The following is a 22,639-nucleotide window of genomic DNA, read 5'->3' on the forward strand; positions in this document are numbered from 1 at the left end:
GTTACTGAGTGTGAGCTTAATTTGCATGTTTGTAAGCATCTTTGCCTATTTCATACTTCTCTCAGTCCTTTCTTCATAGCCTGGAAATTTTCACCTTTTTTCAAATACATATGCACAAATTTCAATCTTAAAAGTTACGATTGAAGCTGCTTCCAACAGCTATTCGGGTAGCTGATTCCAGATGATAGCACACTACATGAAAAATATACTCATCTTCACCAGCTCTTAGACTAGCCTAGTGATCCTTCTACTACAGAACACAGCGACGAAAAGCCTAAGTAATCAAAACACTTAAATTTCACTTGAGGCTCAAACGTTCCAGTTTTTAGAAAAAAAAGTTTCATATCATAATGAAACTTCCAATAATATTTCAAATAACGATGACAGGCTGGGTACATGGTCTGCTATATGACATGTGTCCAATCGCATCCACAGAGGTAGCTCAACTATCATTAAATCCAGGGCTTAGCATTCCCCAGTTGTTTTATCTGTTGTATTCACAAACCAGACCAGCACTCAACTTACATACATAGTCTCCGTTTGATTCACTGGTCATTTTTTGCCGAAAACAACCAAAAGGTCCTCCTAAAGAAGAAACCATTCCACGTAATCAAAGACTTTGAGTTAATGTAATTTCAATATTATTTTTATATAGCACTTTTAACATGATAAAAATCACTGGTAGATTCCTCACAAGAATGTTATCAAATAAAATTTAGACACCAATTCACATAAGGTGATTTTAAGAAAGATGTTCAAAAACTGCTCAATCATGTAGATTTTAAAACAGCATCATGGTAGAATAAACAGAGAAAGAGTCAAGAGGGATAAAAAGGAAATTCCAGACCTTTGGACCAAAGCAACTAAGTGCTCAGCCACCAATGATGGAACAATTAATATTGAAGGCTCCCTAATTGGAGAGCAGCTTGTTGAACGTTTTAGAGATAGTAGGAACTGCAGATGCCGGAGAATCTGAGATAACAAGGTGTGGAGCTGGATGAATACAGCAGGCCAAGCAGCATCAGAGGAGCAGGAAAGCTGACATTTCGGGCCTAGACTTTCTGCCTTCCTGCTCCCCTGATGCTGCTTGGCCTGCTGTATTCATCCAGCTCCACACCTTATTATTGTTGAAAGTTTTCATGGGATGTGGGCATCACTGGCAATGCCAGTTTTTGTTGTCCCCAATTGCCCTTAAACTGAAAAGCATGTTGGGCATTTTAGAGGGCAATTGCGAGTCAACTACACTGCTCTCAGTTTGGAAGCACATTTGGATCAAACTAAATAACAACGGTAAGATTTCCTTCTCAAAAAGATATTGGTAAATCAGATACAAAAACAAAGTTGCTGGAAAAGCTCAGCAGGTCTGGCAGCGCCTGTGGAGGAGAAAACAGAGTTAGCGTTTCGGGTCTGGTGACCCTTCCTCAGAACTGATGGTGGCTGGGAAAATGTCAGTTTATATGCAGAAAATAGGGAGGTGGGTGGGGTACGGAGTAGATGATAGGGTAGAGCCCAAAGAGAGAGAAAGACAGTTGGTCAGACAATGGAGTTGCTAATGGTCAGGCCGGGAGGGTGAAGAGATGTTAATGGGGACTATTAGTGACTAACAACAGGGGGTGTGTAGTGGCAGGCTGTGGGGTAACAAGGCCTGGTGTGTGGAGTGGGGGGCTGCGATAGATGTTCTGTGAAGCGGTTGCCAAGTCTACGCTCCGGTTCCCCAATGTGGAGGAGACCACATTGTGAGCAGCGAATGCAGTAGACTAGATTCTTGGAAGTGCAGGTGAAGTGTTGCTTCACCTGGAAGATATGTTTGGGCCCTTGGATACTGGGGAGGGAGGAGGTAAATGGGCAGGTGTTGCACCTTCGCCAGTTACAGGGGAAGGTGCCATAGGGCTGTGGGGAGGTGTTGGGGGTGAAGGAAGTATGGACCAGGGTGTCCCAGAGGGAATGGTCCCTGCAGAAGGCAGACAAGGGAGGGGAAGGAAATATGTGTCCGGTGGTGGCATCTTGCTGGAGGTGGCGGAAATGGCGTCTGATGATCTTCTGGATGTGGATGTTGGTGGGATGATAGGTGAGGATAAGGGGAACCCTATCGCTGTTGTGTGAGGGAAGAGAAAGGGTGAGGGCAGAAATGCGGGAGATGGATCAGACCCAATTGAGGGCCCTGTCAACAACGGAGCTGAGGGATCCTCAACTGAGGAAGAATGTGGACATTTCGGAGGCTCCCTTGTCGAAGTTAGCCTCATCAGAACAAATGCGACGGAGACGGAGGAACTGAGAGAATGGGATGGATAGCAACTCTAGCGAGTTTTGAGAAGATTTGTAGCTCAGGTTGAAGTTCTGGATGTGAGTTTGCTCGCTGAGCTGGAAGGTTAGTTTTCAGACGTTTCGTCACCATTCTAGGTAACATCATCAGTGAGCCTCCGACGAAGCGCTGGTGTTATGTCCCGCTTTCTATTTATCTGGTTAGGTTTCCTTAGGTTTGTGATGGATAGCAACTCCTTTGCCTGTCCAACTGTCTTTCTCTCTCTTTGGGCTCTATCCTCTCATTTACCCTCTACCCCACCCACCTCCCTATTTTCTGCATATAAACTGACCTTTTCCCAGCCACCATCAGTTCTGAGGAAGGGTAATTGGACCCGAAAATGTTAATTGTTTTCTCCTTCACAGAGGCTGCCAGACCTGCTAGCTTTTCCAGCAACTTTGCTTTTGTTCCTGATTTACAGCCGTTCTTTTGGATTTTATTTGGTAAATCAGATTTTTTTTAAAAAAGTAACAAATGTTTGTTCTCATGGGTTTTACATTCCAGATTTGGTAACGAGCTTTAAATTCCACTGGCTAAGCTGACGGGATTTGGACCCACGTTTTGCCAGAGCATTAGCTTGGGCTTTCACATTACTACTCCAGTAACATTACCGCAATGCTAGTATCTACGCTCAAATAGTGCAGAGTTGCAACTCTGGAGAACAGAAGACAGAAAGGGCTAAAATTATAGAAGGATCTGAAAGGAAGTATGACAACTTTAATAATCAGCTCATTGCTTGAGCAGAAGCCACTATAGGTCAATAGGCACACAGATGATAGGGAAACAGGGTTAAGTGCAATAAAGATGAAGGCTGTAGAGTTTTTGCTGAAGTTTATAGAAAGTAGAACTGGAACGTCAGCCAAATGATTTAGAATAGAAAAGTTTAAGGAATAAGAAAATCATATGAGCATTTAAGCAGATGAACCCAAGATAGTTGCAAAGTTATGGAAATGGAATGGATGGTCTTGGCGATGGCATGGGCATATCTTTGGAACCACATCTTGGAGTCAATTATAAAAGAGCACATTTGCAAACAGTCTGGAGTGGTATTCAAATATTGCTGGGGAGAGAGATGGAGCTGGGAGCTGGAGAATGGAGTTTGGTATATGGAACAAAAACAGAGCAGCTTCGGTCTTTCTGACAACAAATTAGAGGACTGGATGTCAGACAAGCATACAGTGACAATTTGGAGGGGGGTGGGGAGAGAAAGAGGTGGTAGAGAGGCAGACTGATACTTGTGATAACAGAACAGTTTTTGGATGATGTTGCTAAGGAGCAGCATGTAGATGAGAAAACAGAGGGGGCAAAGGATAGACCTATGTTTCAGTACTGAACATCAAATTTTTGAAAATGAAACTTACTAAATGGTGCACCCAAAATGCAAGTTCTGTGGATTATAATTTAGCTTCCAATCAAGTCAATAGTTCTACAGATACTAGCTTCCTACTTGAAAACAAGCTTCAAAATGGCCTGAATTTCCCATAGTGTGACTGTGGGAAAAGCTACCTGACAAGGGAGTTCAAGTTAGAAATGTTTTGTCACCCCACCACCACCTCCCTCCACCTCCACCACCGCCCCCACAAGAAGTAGGAGATCCAACCTCTAGCCCATGCCCGTTCAGTCTGCAAGTTGCTTTTGATTTTTCTTCCCGAATTTTAATGGTTAGTCAGGGACAGGGCCCTGCTTGGAAACTGTCCCATACAACCAATCACACTTGCACCCTTTAACAATGTTGTCTCTGTGCAACATTTCTGTTGGCTTAGCCAATGATGTGTCATCATTAATTCAGGTTCATCATGAGTAATACCTTGAACTACTCGTTTTACCTGCTAAAGCAGTGATTAACTAATTTTGTTACATTAATTCTCAGAATGGCATTGCATGTCATTTGTGTAAGAGCCAATAATAATTCTAAATTCCATTGTACTGTATAGCAGGTTAAAATATGGCATTCCATGCTAATTAATTTCATTTCATGCTCATAGTGGAATTACATTTGATGGGAAGCAGCATTGATTCAACTGGAGGATTTATAAGTAGCAGTAACATGTAGGATTTTCTGGAGCCATTTCCACATCAAATCTGTATGCAACATAATTGAATTAAAAAGCTACACCTTGACCGTCAGCTTTTGTGCTCCTAAGATGCTGCTTGGCCTGCTGTGTTCATCCAGCTCTACACTTTGTTATCTCGGATTCTCCAGCATCTGCAGTCCCCATAATCTTTGATACAATTTTAACCTCACTGTGAAGCCTCTTCCAGGGATGCCTAACCTGAAGATGTTACCCTCCTCCCTCCGGACAAACCTCAGGGGATCTCTTTCCCACTGCAACTCTCTTGTACCTGTCTGTCTCCTCTCCACCTATCTTCTCTTCTGTCCATCTTCGATCCGCCTCCCCCTCTCTCCCTATTAATTTCAAAACCGTCTTCCCCTCACCCTTTTCTGATGAAGGGTCTAGGCCCGAAACGTCAGCTTTTGTGCTCCTAAGACGCTGCTTGACCTGCTGTGTTCATTCAGCTCCACACTTTGTTATCGCGGATTCTCCAGCATCTGCAGTTCCCATATTCTCTTATACCTTGATTTTAAAAGGTTTTGCAGAGCCTTCACATTCTCTACAAGGAAGGCAAATCTCCCTCTAGTGAATCAGTGTTTGTTATTGTCAATGTATTCAGCACTCCATAAGCCCTAGATTGTCAGAGCTCATCAGGTGGATTTCAGAATATCTTTATGCTGCTGGACATTTATAATCTCATTTGAACTTTAGCTTGTGATTATTTTCACATCTGATATCACCGTGGTCTTACAATAATGCTTCATATTTAATCTTTCTTCAAGGACTTAACATTTTGAAGAATTATGGAAAAATGGATTATTTCAAGTGTTGTGAAAATATCTTTAAAAGGAGTTTGCTGAAGGGTCACTATGAACTTGAGAGATGTTTGAAAAGACAAGGCTACTCAGAAATTACTGAGTAATTTAGCTTCCAATCAAGAGTCCTACAGATACTAGCTTCCTACTTTGTTGTGCTCTGCAAAACAAGCTTCAAAATGGCCTGAATTTCCCATACTGAGAAAGACTGGCAATAACTGCTTACTTTGCTGTTGACCCCAGCTGGGGCTGTTTGAACAGTGACCAGCTTAGAGAGTTCTTTCATGTTCATCTGGTCTTTAGTTAAGGCACAAGAAAGTTGTGAGGAAGGGTTGCTCGGCTGATCTCTCCTACTTCAGAATGAGCCACTCTTGTTCTCCTGAAAGAAGAATTGCAGGAATTTCTCAATATTGTATTTCTGAGCAAGTTGTAACCAAGACTCCAGAGACAATCAGACTGTAACTAGTGCTTGGTCATATGTATAGGTGGACACGAAATTGCTGGGCTAGCAATGTCAACATTACAGAACATCCACGACATCTAAAATGGATAGTATTTACACTCCAACATTATTGACCGTACACATTGAATTGCTTTAAGGCCCTATGGCCTTAAAAGAGTTGCATAGTGAAACAGTTGACGTATTGGTTTGTGCAAACGTTCTATATTCACAGATTTTTGTCGCGGCTTTCCACATAATCAGACACATGTTTTTTTGATAATTCACAGGCATAGAAGATTTACTCTGGCCTCAGTCACCTGTTTAGAGGCCAAATAATTTAATTTTTTGCAAATACTTCAAGCAGTGTGATGACAATTGATATCTCCACAAGACCACAAGTGTGAAATGTGTTTTCTCCACACTGATGCATCATGTACATCATGGGATTCTGCTTTATTGATTACTCTAAGTACACACCTCTAACAGAATGTCAATGATCTCATAGCATGAGTACAGTATATGCAGTTGGTTCAGTGCATAGCTTTGCAACTGCAACTCTTGTACACTGCCTCTGCCACTACAACACTTACTGAAAGCACGGTCTTTCCTCGGTGTGTGCAGGAGGCTATACTGGCCATACCTTCAACATGTTGTCCTTTGTCTTGGCTCTCCAGTGATTGTGTCTCCATTGAAGTTGTGCTTAGGACTTGTAACCTGTGAGATTGTATCTTATATCCTTCCTTCAATAGCTCTTTGGCCTTATAGTCTTCAGTTTGGTTCATCAATCTTTTTAGAAAGATTGCATTGGCCTACATGGAAACATTAACTCAACAATTCCATTCCCTAGCTCCCCTTCGGAAAAAAAAACACAATGAGCTCTATTCTGCTCACGAAGTGGATTATAGATTTTGTAGTCTTCTGCCTAAATGGCAAAATACTTGTCAATGAATAAGAAGATTTAATCTGGCTGTGCGCTGGTCTTCCAATATCTTTCGGGATCTTTTAATGTTTCAGCTGTTAATCCTGATGTGTTAAGTCTGTGTCAAGTTTTATTCTCAAGCTTAAAATAGTTTGTTTTGCTGCATTAGACACACCAGAATCTAGAAACCACAACTTTGACCTCTGCTTCAAACATTTTAAATTTGGTTCGGAAATCTGCTGTAATATATTTTGTAAATATCAAGAACTTGACTACGCAGATCATATAGCTTGGTTATGTTGTAACATATTTTGTCTCCAAGAAATGCAGTCTTTTACTAATTTACTAAGGGAAAAGTTAGGATACAAAAAAATGCTACAATCAGCTCATAAGAGTATCCATAGGTATTTGCAAAAATAAACACACAGATTTAACAGCAGGAGCATTGTTCTTACAGAAAAGGAGTCTGGAGGACTAATAACGAAAAAGAAAGTAAGATGGTAAATTAATTGAATGTGCATTTTGCATCAGGTCTTCAAACTAGAGGATACAAATAACATGCTAATAAATCAGGAAATGGAAGGGAGGGAAGAAGGAACTGAGGAAAATCACAAATTACCAGAAGTGATATTGAGTCAGTTTTTGAAGCTGCAGGCTGAAAAGTCCTTGGGTCCTGATAGACTTCACCCTATGGCCTTAAAAGAGTTGCATAGTGAAACAGTTGACGTATTGGTTTCAAATTTTCCAAAGCTCTTGTTTCAGAGAAGGTCCTGCTAAATTGAAAGCTAATGAAGCTAATTCCTTAATTTAGAAATGAAGGACAGATACTGAAAGGAAGATACTATAAGCTTGTTAGCTTAATATCTGTCACAGGAAAATTGTTAGAATCTATTGCACTTAGATAACTGTGAGGTAATCAGTCTGTGTTAACATGGGTCTTGTGAAAGGGAAATCATGTTTGATCAATCTATTGGAGTGTTTTGAGCTAGTAGTACATGCTGCAGATAGATGGAAACAGGTGGATTGACTGGGCATAGTTTTCCAAAAGACATACATACCACACAGATTATTGTGGAATATAAAAGCTCACGCTCTTGGGCATAGCATATCAGCAAAAGTAGAAGATTAACTGGCTAACAGGAAGCAGGGAATAAGCATAAAATCAGTCCTTTTCCAGATAAGACTTAGCCCATGGTGTGTCCCAATAATTGTTTACAATTCATATAAATGACTTGGGTAGAGGAACAGAAAGTATGGTCACCAAATTTGCTTCTGACACAAAAGGTAGATAAGAAAATATGTTATTAAACAAAACACAAAAAGGATACAACATAGGCATATAGATGGGTCAAATTAGTGGGCAAAGGTCCAGAAAATCTGGAGCAGAAGGTGGGATGTGTGAGTGTCAATTTTGACTCGAAGAATAAGGTAGAAATATTATCTAAATGGCAAGAGACAGCAGAGCTCCGAAATGCTGAGAGATCTGGGTGTCCAAGTGCATAATTGGTAAAAAGGTTAGTATGCAGGTCTGACAAGTAATTCGGAAATCTCTCAGAATGGTATCATGTATTGTAAAGGAAAAAGAATACAAAGGTATGGAGGCCATGCTTCATTTGTACAGGGTATCGGTAAGATCACATGTTGAGGACTGTCGACAGTATTGGTCATCTTATTGAAAGGAAAGATATACATGAGTTGGAAGTAGTTTAGCAAAGCTTTACAATACCAATACCCAGAATAAATGGGTTGAGTAAATGGTGGGCTGGCTACCCTTGAATCCAGTGGTGGCAAGATGAGCTAGTGGCAACTCAATTGAAACATAAGATGCTGAGAGTTCTTGTCAGGGTTTATGTGGATAGAACGTTTCCTATTTTTTTTAAAAGGGAGAACCTAGACCTAGTGATCACTTAAAAATAAAAATTCAGGGCATATCTCTGCAAAACAGATCAGGTGAAACTTCTACTGAGGTTTATCATTCTTTAGAACACACTTCCTGAAGAAGTGGTGAAAGCAGAAGCCCTCAATCTTCAGAGGCAGAGGTAGAGAGATTCTTGTAAAGGGAAGGGAGTGAAAGGTTATCAGAGATAGCTGGGAATGTGGATTTGATGTCACAGTCACATCAGCCATGATGGAGCAAGGCTCGAGGGGCTGAATAGCCTGCTCCTTGTTAATATGATTGCACACTCATGTTTCTAAATAATACAAACAGAACAGGACCGAAAACCTATTCTGTAGGATGCCACTGATCAGCCTAAGTTTTCCATTTCACATCGCATTCTCCCTGAACGGCAAGTAACTAAGGCCAAAAATACACAGACAAATTTTTTTTAATTTAATTTCTGAATATATGGAACAATGCCACTTTTAATGCTTTTGCAACAAGACCTTTTGACTGTATGAGAATGCCTTGAACTCTCCATGTAATTTTCATACAGATCGGTGGCTTAAAACCCCATCATCTTTGAACTGAAATAGATGGACTTATCCCTACAGACCATGAGCTATACAGTTGGTGAGACAGTGGCTGTACTCTCGGCCTTGCTTGTTTCCATTGATGCTTTATGCATGTAACTTCTTTGTGATCTGTCAGGGTAGCAATTTGAGGTTTTGTTCAGTGTCAAAAGCACAGCACAATGTGGCAATTTACAATTTCCTTTTGAGAAAATAAGTGCAGAGGCTTCCAGGGAGTTGCATACCAGATAATTCATAAACCTGTTTTAAAAAAGGCTGACTCTAAGGGGGGAGAAAAAAAAAGCAATCATACCAGGGAAATTGATCATTTTGAAAAAAAAATTGTCATACTCAGTCTCTGGAGCAGGAGAGCCAAGAAGGGTTTTGAAGCTGGTAAAATACAACAAAAATGAAAACATGTAGGTAGCTTTTGTGTGGTTAAGCGGAAGGGTCAGCCATTACTGGCCTGAACTATGCTTTTAGTAGTAAAGGAATTGCTGTCACTGTTTCCCTTGCATACAGTTTCCCAAATACATCTCACAACTTTCTCACCAAGCAATAAGTGGGCATATGCTCCAGTACAGCACCCTCTTCAGGGGATCTGTGGGTACTGTAAGCTGGAAAAATGATTATTCCGAAAAAATTTGAGACATCCGGATTAATTTAACGGAGAGACAGCTCGACTAGGAGGAAAAAAAACAACTCTGGAATGTTAATTTCCTGAGGGAATTAGATTCCATGCTTGATAAGTTACACTTGGGCCCTGAAAACAATAACATGTATTTTCACGTGTAACCATCATTCGTTACTCCATTGTGGCTGATCCCACAAGCCTCTACTTTGGTTCCGCCTTAAATGTTGTTTAGCAATGTTTCAAAAGGTCACGTAACGACATGACAGGTTTAATTGATAAGGACTGCAAGAGTGCCCCCAGTGGAGGAGTGTGGGTAGCTGAACAACAATTTCTAGATAACAAAGTGTGAAGCTGGATGAACACAGCAGGCCAAGCAGCATCTCAGGAGCACAAAAGCTGACGTTTCGGGCCTAAACCCTTCATCAGAGAGGGGGATGGGGAGAGGGTTCTGAAATAAATAGGGCGAGAGGGGGAGGCGGACCAAAGATGGATAGAGGAGAAGATAGGTGGAGAGGAGAGTATAGGTGGGGAGGGAGGGAGGGGATAGGTCAGGCCAGGGAGGACGGACAGGTCAAGGAGGTGGGATGAGGTTGGTAGGTGGGAAATGGAGGGAGGAGCGGCTTGAGGTGGGAGGAGGAGATAGGTGAGAGGAAGAACAGGTTAGTGAGGCGGGGATGAGCTAGGCTGGTTTTGGGATGCAGTGGGGGAGGGGGAGACTTCCGCCATCTACAATCCGACCCCACCACCCAAGACATTTTTCCATCCCCACCCTTGTCCTCCTTCCGGAGACACCACTCTCTCCGTGACTCCCTTGTCCGCACCACACTCCCCTCCAACCCCACCACACCCGGCACCTTCCTCTGCAACTGCAGGAAGTGCTACACTTGTCCCCACACCTCCTCCCTCACCCCCATTCCAGGCCCCAAGATGACTTTCCATATTAAGCAGATGTTCACCTGCACATCTGCCAATGTGGTATACTGCATCCACTGTACCCGGTGTGGCTTCCTCTACATTGGGGAAACCAAGCGGAGGCTTGGGAACCGCTTTGCAGAACACCTCCACTCAGTTCGCAATAAACAACTGCGCCTCCCAGACGCGAACCATTTTAACTCCCCCTCCCATTCCTCAGATGAAATGTCAGCTTTTGTGCTCCTGAGATGTTGCTTGGCCTGCTGTGTTCATCCAGCCTCACACTTTGTTATCTCGGATTCTCCAGCATCTGCAGTTCCCATTATCTCTGATAACAATTTCTAGACTCCATGTTTAAAGCATGCATGACAGTGGTTAATGCAAGATTTACATCTTAATAGGAGGCAAGCACTGATAAGATCCAGGCCAATGGCTCAAATGTCAGATGCAACTAGCAACCGAGAAGTCAGAAGTAAATGCTGCCAACTGACCTCCACGGACACACCTATTCACCAAATCTTAGGTTTAGTACACAATTTATCATGATACAATGTTTTGAGCTGCGCCAGGTATGGGGTATTCAAGCAGCACTTGTGTAACAATAGTACCAGTATGTACAATCTACAAGATGTACAACAAAAATCCAAAGCTCCTGATATTGCACCTTCCAAACCAATGACTACTAGCATCTGGAAGGACAGGAGCAGCAGTCGCATGGAAGCACCATGAACTGCAAAATTCCCCTTCAAGCCACTCACCATCCTATAGCTTTACATTCACTGTTGCTGGGTAAAAATTCTGGAACGTACTTCTTCTAGAGGTCAGATGAAAGTGTCTTAACGTCAAGGCAACATTTAACACAGATTGGGGGCATTCAGAAGCCCAAACAACACTAAAGTCAACATGAATCAAGGGAGAACACTTCACTGGTTAGAGTCATAACCAGCACAAAGATGGCGGTGGTTGTTGGAGGTGTCTCAACCCTGCTCCAGGACCTTAATATGGTAGCTCATCAGGATGCTAGGTCAAACCACCTTCCACTGCTTCATCAATAACCTCCCACTCCATCATTGAAAAAAGGTCAGAAGTCACAGAGGCTGCACAGTGTTCAGCACCGCTCAGAACTCCTCAAATGCTGAAACAGGTGGTCTACGTGCAGGAAGACCCAAACAACTTTCAGATTTGGGCTGGAAAGTGGCCAGCAACATTTACACCACACAAGCACCAGGCAATGACCATCTCAAACTATACACACAGAGTCTGATCATCTCCACTTGAAATTCAATGGCATTACCGTACCTCACTGTCAACATCTTAGGATGGACTAAAAACTGAACTGGAGCAACCATATAAAGGCTGTGGTTACAAGAACAGGTCAGAAGCTGGTAATCCTGCAGAGAGAAGCTCCCATCAACTCATTTCCCAATCTTGTCTATCATCTCCAGGCATAAGACATGAGGGTTTAAATACTTGTCACTTTCCTGGATGAGTACAGCTCTAAAAATACTGCAGAAGATCACTGAGGACCAAGCAACTGCTTGAGAAGCATCACATCCATCACCTTTAACACTCACTTTGTGAAGTAATCTCAAATGATAGATCACTCTGTCACCTTTAAAACATTCGTCCTATGTCCACTATCCACACTCCTCCTGTACCATACTGTGTAAGGTTCCTTACCGCCCACTGTCCATGCCAACCACTGCCCACACCATTTCACTCCAGACACACAAACAAACGAAAGAATCATTGCTCCTCCTAAAGTACCAAACCATTTGCAGTTTCTGCTCTCAACCATACAGTGCAAAAATGGCATCCATGTGACTACCTGGGCAACTGGACTACTAAGTCACATGGGATTTGTGCAAAAAAGTCAGAATGTACCACTTGCAAGCTGTTGTTGACACTCATCACCTTAGCCGAACTACATGTCACACCTCCTTCACGAGATTATTCAAATTCATTGGGATAACTAAGGTTTGGAAGGTCCAATAACGTACATTAAGCAGTGCAACTAACCGAGGAAATTGGGAATTTAGGTCAAAAACAAAACATCTTAAGCGACTTACAATAGAAAAAGTGTAAGCAAAAGGTAAATATAAAAGCAAATAGAAGAAAAGGAGATTTCTCGTGTTGCTAAAAATAATTTGAAGTGGCTCTGGCTGAAATAATTTGTATGTAAATACCAAGCCAATTCAAAACACATGAAACTTCAAAGGTATATTGCTCTATTCAGTGACCTCTGTACAATTAATTCAAAGCAAGGCAGCCCTTTCTCGTGCACATAAATGGGTGGAGTGTTCTGCCCAGTGCAGCTAACCTTTCTGAATGCATACACATTATTTCCCAATTAGTTTAATAAAGCCTATTCAAATAGAAAAAAGGAATGAGATTACATTGATTTTTTTTAGTGGCAAGATATTTTTGTCTCATTTTTTAATACTGAGGAAAACATACATTATTTCATGGTCAAAATAGAGTTTGCAAAATAATGTAAGTACATTGTCAGCTGCACAAAATCCAATTTTCTTTCCTCTCAAGATCTCCCCTTGAAGATTACTTCTCCACTTTCACTAGCCTTTTTGTTAAATGACGCAGTCACACAAGTAACTTTTCGCTTGTGTTGATGTAAAAAAAGGGGATTTTGACTTACACAGAACTGCAATATTAAAACACCACAAGAAAAGCTTTATGTTAGATACCTCATTATTTAATTTAGCACAAGAAAACAGGCATAAAGAAACATGTGGACATGGATGAACACAGCAGGCCCAGCAGCATGTCAGGAGCACAAAAGCTGAAGTTTCGGGCCTAGACCCTTCATCAGAAAGCAAAAAGCCATCAACCAATATATGTTTTCACAGATCAGCCAAATCACATTAATTCATTTCCATCACACATTCACAAAGTTTGAATATTTTAAACAGAGAATTACTATCTATTTTACTGCACCTCAGATCTCATCCATGGTAGTTATTATAATGGTATTCATGACAATCTTCCCTATACAGTAACTCTTAAACATATGCAGCATTAAGCTTGAGAAACCTCATTCATTTTCTGAAGAAAGGTCTAGGCCGGAAACATCAGATTTCCTGCTCCTCTGATGCTGCTTGGCCTGCTGTGCTCATCCAGCTCTGCACCTTGTTATCTCTTCATTTGCAATTACTTCATTCCCTTAGTGATTGAACGCTTATCCAGTACTAGTCACTGCTGTTAGCCTCGTTCTCTCTTCAAACCCACATCTGGCTGCCTATTCCAACCCAACTATTTTGTGGCCTGTCTCTCTGCTTTGCCATATTGTCTCCATCCAGTCCTTTTTCAGAATCCCTCTTGGCCCAGCCCTATCTATCCAAGAACCAGCAGGTAGACACCACCTCCAACTTCAGCTTCCACCCTACCTCAGCCCCAACATCAGCAGCTGGATTACGTCTCCTCCCCTTTCAGCCTCAGAAAAATGGCAGCAGATTTGCAGATCAAGTGTCGCTGGGCCTCCGCACTCCCAGAACCTTGGCCCTTCAGCCTGCTACTCCTGCCAGTTTCCTCACTGTGGCGCTTAATTACTTTGGTACTGATAGGCTGCAAGCACAAGAATTGTTCCAGTCCATTAGGGATTCACCAGCCACCTTCATGCATTTAGAAGCGAGAAGGTAAGAGGCAGATACTGAATTTCCTACACTTGCACAGGAAGGTGCTGTTGTTGTGAAAGGGGTGTTGGGGGTAGTTAAAGAGCTGATCAGGATGTCAGATGGGACAACTGCTTCGGAATGCCGGTAGGGAATAGGCAGGAGATGACGTCTTTGCGGGTGGCAGAAATGGAATCTGTTCTGATCTCCCTTCCCTTTTCTCAACCAAGAATTCCCCCAATGTGGTTCACGTGGACCTCTGCCATGTCCCTTCCATTCCAATGCCCTCTCCCAGAAGCACGGCGTCCCCACCAGCATCTACATTCAATAGATCGGCCTTTCCCATTTCCACCACCTCCAGTGTGTTGATGGATATTGGAGAGTGATACTGGAGTCCATACCGGTCAGGATAGATAACCAGAGTGGATCACCAAAGCAAAGCAATTAAAAATTCTTGTTATTTATCCTCCACTTTCCACCCTCAGACTCTGCACTCAACATACACTTATCCAGTGATTTTTACTCCAACCCAGCTCCGCTTTCTTTCTCCGTTGTCTTCCCCATTCTCCCTGATTTTGCAGTGGAGGCCGGGACATTGGATGCCTTCAAGGCAGAGATCGACAAATTCTTGATCTTGGAAGGAATCAAGGGCTACGGGGAGAGTGCAGGGAAGTGGTGTTGAAATGCCCAATCAGCCATGATTTAAATGGCGAAGTGGACTTGATGGGCCGAATGGCCTTACTTCCACTCCTATGTCTTACGGTCTTATGGTCTTATAATTCTCTCTCCTCACCACAGATACTTTTCTAACCACATTGATGGCCTCCTTCTTCACCTCTCAAAGTCTTCATCACTCGTGCCCACCCCTTTTCCTCCATTTCTATCATCAGTATCTTTGACCTCTTACAGCAGCGTGACAGAGCCCACACAAACTGCATCGTAACAGGGACCCGACTGGATCCTCATCTGAACGGGGCAGGAATACAGAATGATTTTGCTTCTCTCTTTCTGTACCTTCTAATTACATTCAAAAGAAAATAATTAAATGGTCGCTAAATCTAAATTATGGCCACTCTGGCCACAAAAGCATGTCAGAGGCTAGGAATCCCGCAGCAAGCTCCCAACCAATAATCCTTCTAATATTTTTTCACTGCACAGACCTTAATGTGCATGCCTTCTGAAGTACATTGGTGTGTGGATCAGCGTGCATGGAGCTTCGGAACAGATGAACTTTACTCCTGGCTCCCCAAAGCCTGCCCATCATCTTAAAGGCATCAGCCAGGGGGCTGACGGCATCCTCTCCAGTTACCTGGAGGAGTGCAACTTCACTTACGCTCAAGAATCTCGACCCCATCCGTGGCAAAGCAACCTGAATTACCTGTATCCCATCCACTGCCTTCAACTTCCACTCCCTTTACTGCCTTGTGCGCTGGTGGTAATGTGTGCCATCTATAAAACACATTGCAGCAACTCACAGGGGCTTCTGTCACAGTACCTAGCAAACCAAAGAGCTCTCCTAGCTAAAACGCAGCATGTGCACAGAGCCACTTCCCACCCTATCCATACACCTGACACTATAATATTGCTGTCCTTTCAGCGTCACGGGATCAAAAGTCTATAACTACCTCCCTAACAGCATTTTGAGTCCACTTACAGAATTAGCACCAGAACTGTTCAAAGCTGCAGCTCATGACCCACCTCCTCCCTGGCAGTTCAGAACGAGCAACAGATGCTGGCCTAGACTAAAAAATACCTACATCCCATGAAAAAAAAGGTTAAAAATTGTAAGAAAAAGTAGAACAAACCAGGAGAACACAGCCTGAATAGTCAAGGCTCACTGGTGATTACAAAATGGTAAATGGTTAGGCAGGTGCACAGAGTGGACAGGAAGCAAATGCTTTCAGGGTTAGAAAAGAAAAGAAGAAAACAAAAACAAAAAAAAAGACAAAGAAAGAAAGATTGGTGTCAAAATAGTGGATTGCATTCAAGAAGGTACAGCACCAATGTGTTCCAATTTAAAAAACAAGTGTGGGAGCAAATGCTGTTCTTTGAAACGTGGCTGTGGCATTATTGTTGACAGCCTCAGGGGCTGATAAAGCTGGGTCAACTGCCTTAACAGGGTAGGACTCAGGATCAATCAAAAAATAATCAGCCATGAGCTTATTGATTACCACAGCAGGCAGAAGAGGTCTGCCTGCTCCTAATTCGTACATTCGCACATCACTATACATCTCACCCTCGAGTGCTGTCTCCCTCTGACACCAGAGACCACATTTAGGTGAGGTTTAAGGGCTGCACGGTGGCTCAGTGGTTAGCACTGCTGCCTCATAGCGCCAGAGACACAGGTTCAATTCTAGCCTCGGGTGACTGTCTGTGTGGAGTTTGCACATTCTCCCCATGCCTGCGTGGGTTTCCTCCCACAGTCCGAAGATGTGCAGCAGAGGCAGATGGGCCATGCTAAATTGCCCACTGTGCCCAGGGATGCTTAGGTTAGGTGGGTTCGGCATGGGAAATATTGGGTTAGGGGAATGGGTCTAGGTGGGATGCTCTTCAGAGGGACAGTATGGACTTGTTGGGCTGAATGGCCTGTTTCCATACTGTAGGTATTCGATGAAATTCTATGAAGGACAGGAAGTTTAACATTATTAACAGTCTTCCAGGAAAATCAGCTGTTAAGCTGAAGAATTAGTCAGTCCGTTGCTCAAGAACAACTAGGGGCGAGGAATAATTGCTGACCCAGCCAGCAATACCCCAATCCCAGGAGTAAATAAAGCAAACAAAAAAGAAACAATATAGCTAACTCTGGATATCAAGGGATACATAGCATTGGGTAATAAAAAGGGAGATTTATGGCAGATAACCAAGGGACAAAAACTGCAGAAGCCCTACAAGAGTGCAGAATGTACAACTGGGAACTTAAAAAGGAAAATCAGGAACAAGAGGGCAAAAAAAAGGATAATGGCAGGTAAACTGAAAAAGGTTGTTCCGAAGTTATTGTATAAGTACGTTATGGGAAAATTGGTAACTGTAGAAAGAGTAGGACATAATTTTTGTGTGGAGCCGGAAGACGTGGGAGAGTTCTAATAAATCTTTTGTGTCAGTGTTCCTCTGTAAGAGGGACGATGTGGGCAGAGAAATCAGGGAGAGGGGCTATGATATGATTAAAGAAATTAACAGGCAGTAGTTTCTCAGGCTCAAAAGTAGATAAAGCCAAGTGTTGAGTGAGTCAAGGGAGGAAATAGCAGAGGCAATGGCAATGATTTTCAATTTCTCTGGCCACACGAGAGATACCAAGAGGAACGGCGGACACCCACAGTGTGGTACCATTATTCAAGAAACTACAGGCCATTCAGTTTAACCCCTGCGGTAAGGAAACTATTGGAAGCAATTCTGAGGAACAGAATTAATCTGCATTTGGATCAACGATTAATCCAGGAAGGTCAGCTTGGATTTGTTAAGGTTGGGTTCGGCTGGGGATGGGGAGGTGGTAAAGAGAGTTGTGGTCATATCAGACCAACTTGATTGAACTTTTGAGTGGAGGTGACCACATGTGTAGATAAGGGCAATGTTTTGATGTAGCCAGGACTTCAGCAAGCCCTTTGTTGAGTCCCACGCGGGAGACTGACGGAGAATGCAAGAGCGGATGGAATCCGAGTAAAGTTGGCAAATTGGATTCAGAATTTCCCGAGGGGCAAGAAAGAGAGGTTGGTGGTTAAGGGGTGTTTTTGTGATTTGAGGTCTACATTTGATGGGCTTCCATGGACGTCAGTGCTGGTGCTTCTTTTTTCTGGCAGAAATAAATGATTTAGACTCGATTAGAGATGGCAGGGAGGGGGCAATTTAATCAGTAAGTTCATCGTGGATACATAAATTGGTGGGGCAGCAAATAGGAGGGATAGTCTGAGAGTACCGGACAATATTGACTGGCCAGTCAGATGTACTGATCACTGTCAAACGGAATTCATTCCAGATTAACTGTGAGGTGATACATTTAGTCAGAACAAACCCATTTAGGCAAGCAAATTCATGATGACCAGTAGGAACCCAGGAAGCACACGAGTTAGAGGGACCTTGGTGTGTTCATCCACAGGTTCCATAAAAGGTCGACAAAGTGAGAGAGATTTTAAGAGCACAGAGGTTATACTGGAACTCTACAAAACATCCGGTAGGTCACAGCTAGAGTATTGTGTGCACTGCTGGAATCCGCATTCCAGGATGGACATGATAAGCACTCAAGAAGGCACAGAGGAGATTTACTAGGACATGGCGTGGGCTAGAGTTTTAGTTATTGAACAGACTGGGGTTGTTTCTCTTGGGGCAGCGAGACTCGGTTTGGGGAGGTATGATTGGAGATGTGTAGTAGTAAATTGAGATGGAAATAGTGTAGACAGGAAAAAGAATTTTCCCCTTGGTGAAAGGATCAATGACCAGGGCCACAGATTTAAGGTAATGGGCAGCAGGTTTAGAGGGGACACGAGAAAAAATATTTCATCTGGAGCATGGTGGGAATCCAGAACACACTGCCTCAAAAAAGTTTAGGAAAAGCAGAAACGCTCATAACATTTTACTAGTATTTAGATGTGCACTTGTGATGGCAAGGCATACAAGGCTATGGGCCAATTGCTGTAAAATGGGATGAGAATGGTTAAATGCTTGTTTTGAATGCTACAAACACAATGGGCCAAAAGGGCCTTTATCTGTGCTGGAGACGTCTATGACACTATGTCTCACTTCTATTACAATTTGCTCGGTAATCTAATACAGAAAATATCTCCAACAGATTCGGCTTCTTTTAGTGTTTGCTTTTATGATAGAAGATAAAACCTTTGTGCACCTGGATCTTTTGATTTATCAAGTTATTTCATAATGTATATAATATTAGATCAGCTGATGTAAATCAGCTTGTCATCCATATGCTAAATTATTCTCACCGGCAGTTCAAGTTAACAGCACAGTAAAATACCACGTAAAAGGTGTTCCTACATCATAGGGAGAAGCTATTATTTAATCTCTTTGAGGAATTTATTTCCCAACCTTTTACTAAGTTACAATTTCAGACTAACTGGTTTTCTGATCACCAGATGCTTGAAGTCAAGTGTCTTTGAAGCCTTGACTTCAGCACAGCGGTTCCGTGGTTAGCACTGTTGCCTCACAGCACCAGGGACCCTAGTTTGATCCCAGTCTTGGGTGATCATGTGGAGTTTACACCTTCTCCCTGCGACAACGCGGATTTCCTCCCGATTTCTTCCCACAGTCTGAAGATGTAGGGGTAAGGTGGATCGGCTGTGCTGCATTGCCCATAGTGTCCAGGCAAAGTACATTAGCCATGGGGAATACAGGGTTTATTAGGGATGGGTTGGAAGGGTGGGGTCTGGGTGGGATGCCCTTAAGAGAGTTGGTGTGGGCCAAATGGCCTACTCCCACACTGTAGGGATTCTATGTCACTATAATAGTCACTGGCTTTCTAGTGTCAGCACATCAAAAGGTGTTTACAGTCAGTGGTTACACACAAATAGCCCATTAACAATAAATGAGATGAATGACCAGTGAGTCTGCTGCTGTGGTGTGGGTTATGAGATAAATATTAGACATAGCACCAGAATACCCCCTCAGAAAGTTGCATGTCAGCCCCAGTGAAGCAGGAAGATACAGCCTTGACTCAGCAGCTCCTCTAAAAGACAACAGTTCCAACAACAGAGACAGTAAGAGCTGCTAATGCTGGAGTCTGCGACAACTCAGTGAGGAGCTGGAGGAGCACAGCAGGCCAGGCAGCATCAGAAGAGCAGGAAAGCTAACGTTTCGGGTCAGGGCCCTTCTTCAGAAATCCGAAGAAGGGTCCCAACCCAAATCGTCAGCTTTCCTGGCTCTCTGATGTTGCCTGGCCTGCTGTGCTCCTCCAGCTCCTCACTGTATTATCTAGTTCCAATAACATAGCACTCAGTCAGTCAGTGAACAGTGTTGCACTGTGTCACAGTGAAGTGGCAGCCTGGAGTCACTACACCCAGACAGATGGTGTCAAAGATTTGCATCTTCTCAGGGACAGGGTCAACCAAACAACACCACCACCACCAACTCAGACTGAAATCGAAATTTCTCTCAGATAATGAATGTGGTAACATTGAACAGATGGCATTTTTGGTTTAGGACAGTCACAAATACAATATATAATCTAATGGAGCACAGTGATATCTGAATACAAGTGCTCCCTTAATCTAAAGAAGCCATGAAAAATTGAAAGGAAAATAATTCACTTTAGAAACAAGTTTAATATTTATGCAAATAAACACCCATAAACAACAATATGCTAACGTGCTGCTTTTCTCTTTGAAAAAAAAGCAGAGGGTTGAATATTGTACAGAACAGCAGGGAGAATGCTCCTGTTCTTCAAAATAGTGCTATTGGATATTTGATGTCAACCCAAAAACAGAGACATTTAACATCCTATCGCAAGCATGCATTTGTGTAGTGCACCTCTCTCTCAGCACTGGGACTGCCAGGTTCATTATTTTGCCCTTTAAACCTCAGCAATGGGACGTGAAACCATAGCTTTCAACATAGAGACAAGAATGCTACGGACACCTGGCATATAGCACACAGATTTCCCAACACAAACTGCATGCATCCCCAAACCCAACCAGCCTAACATTTCAGAAAGAAGAATTCACCGTCATCTTCTTTTGATCCTGATAACAACGGGAGCAGAATGGCTAACATTCACCCAGAAATCATCCACAGATAATATGTGGCGTTTTTAAAAGCTTAGAATTGATTCAGCAGGGGAATGGAAATACAGAGAAGCTTGCTACCTGCATGTCTCGCTTGGTAATGAAGCCCTTCTCTTCTTTGTCACACAACTGGAAGAGTTCACGGGCCTTTTCGTATGTCTCATGGTGAGTGACGTGTCCACCTGGATTCATCTTGGTGTCCCTGGTGGACTGTACGGTGTTGGGATCCACTCCTTCTGCAGACCAAACATTAGCCGGGATATCTCTCTTTCGGTACATCATCTAGTCGATGCTCCAGCCCCGCCAACAACACACAGCCCAGTGAGCACACCGCTGTAAAAAGGGACAACAATGAAAAGGTGCATATGAGGCTTCTGATATTAAGTAGCATCACTTAGCAACAACCCACTTAGCGGTGGTTTGAAGGTTCTGAGCATTGCTGTTAAATGGGTCTTTTCTTTCGTCCAGCAGAGATGGGAAAACAAAGTGCATAGAGAGACACACAAATATAGATTTGTTGGGAACTGGCAGATCAGACTTAGGGAGCTGGCAATCTATATTCTGTGAAGGAAAAGCTACGTATTTGAGCAGTTGGTGAGTTAAAGAGCAGAGGAAAAGAAGTAGGACATTTAGCCCCTAGGGAGAATTACGCTGTATAATTAGATCTTGACCAACCCTCACCCTACTTCTGTTCAGTTCTGTTTCAGTCCTTGGCCTCAAAACTTGTTCAAGCTTGGATTTGATGTTTTCAACTGATATGGCTTCAACAAGATTTCTTTTCTAGAACAGAGCCCTGTCAAGAAATGCTTCCTGACATCAGCCCTGTCCTAATTTTACTGCTACAGAGAAAAATGAGAAAACAGATTATTCAGGACAGGCAAAGCCAGTAATCATATCCAAAAATCAGGGGAAACCATGGCAGAGGGTGAAAATGGGATTAGTTATCTGAAGAAATGGGTTCAAATCTCAATGTGGTAGCTGATGTAAATTAAATTTATTCATTTTGTATTAAGCTAGTAATGGTGACCAAGACATCAATTGTTGTAAAAACTCATCTGGTTCAGTAATTTTTTTTAGGGAAGGAAATCTACGGTCCTTATCCAGTCTGGCTCACACGAGTGAACGTGATCGACTGTTAAACACCTCCTGAAAAATAGCCCAGTAAGTCATCCAGTTCAAAGGCAATTAGGGACGGACAAAATGCTGGCCTCGCCAGCAATTCACCCACATACCGTAAAAAGATTCAAGAAAAACAAAATGATCCTACTCCCCATAGCCAAGGGAAAAACATACAGTACAAACAGTGAATGTTGACAGGATTTATCTAAGTACAATGCTTACATTTGCAGAGTGATGACGCGATTGTGGATTTGTTGTTAACCCATCCTAATAACCACTTCTATCCATTTCCTTACCCTTCAGACCATAAAGTGGTGAAGGGGCTGTTGCAGGGCAGCAGTGGCGAAGAGGATAGAGTCTAATGGGCAGCCATCAATGTGGTGTGCAGATGGTGGGAGCACTGTCACATGAGTTTGGAAGTACATGTTTCCCGTATTCTCTGCACCCTAAAAAGGTAGTCTATGCCACAATTCCCAATTGCGTACCACACCTTTGGTATTAACTTTTAAACCCACGCATCAATCCTAACCATTAAGTCAATTACTAAATAGATATCCCAATGGTTCTTTCAGCAAGTGTAGACACTAAAGCATGGTTTACCATATCAAAATGGTGGGGAAGTGAAGAGGACGGGGACGGG

General features: G+C 42.8%; 1 protein-coding gene across 1 annotated transcript in view; it reads right to left on the reverse strand.

The window, feature by feature from the left end:
* Nucleotides 1-22,639, reverse strand: part of cracr2b (calcium release activated channel regulator 2B) — a 154,106-nt gene that overhangs the window by 91,999 nt on the left and 39,468 nt on the right. The window contains exon 3 of the mRNA XM_048546141.2: nucleotides 20,962-21,213. Within this exon, the coding sequence (XP_048402098.1) occupies nucleotides 20,962-21,162 (201 nt within the window). The 5' untranslated portion in view covers nucleotides 21,163-21,213. The remainder of the gene's footprint in view (nucleotides 1-20,961; nucleotides 21,214-22,639) is intronic.

Source organism: Stegostoma tigrinum, chromosome 17 (genome assembly GCF_030684315.1).
Source record: "Stegostoma tigrinum isolate sSteTig4 chromosome 17, sSteTig4.hap1, whole genome shotgun sequence".
Lineage (NCBI taxonomy): Eukaryota > Metazoa > Chordata > Chondrichthyes > Orectolobiformes > Stegostomatidae > Stegostoma > Stegostoma tigrinum.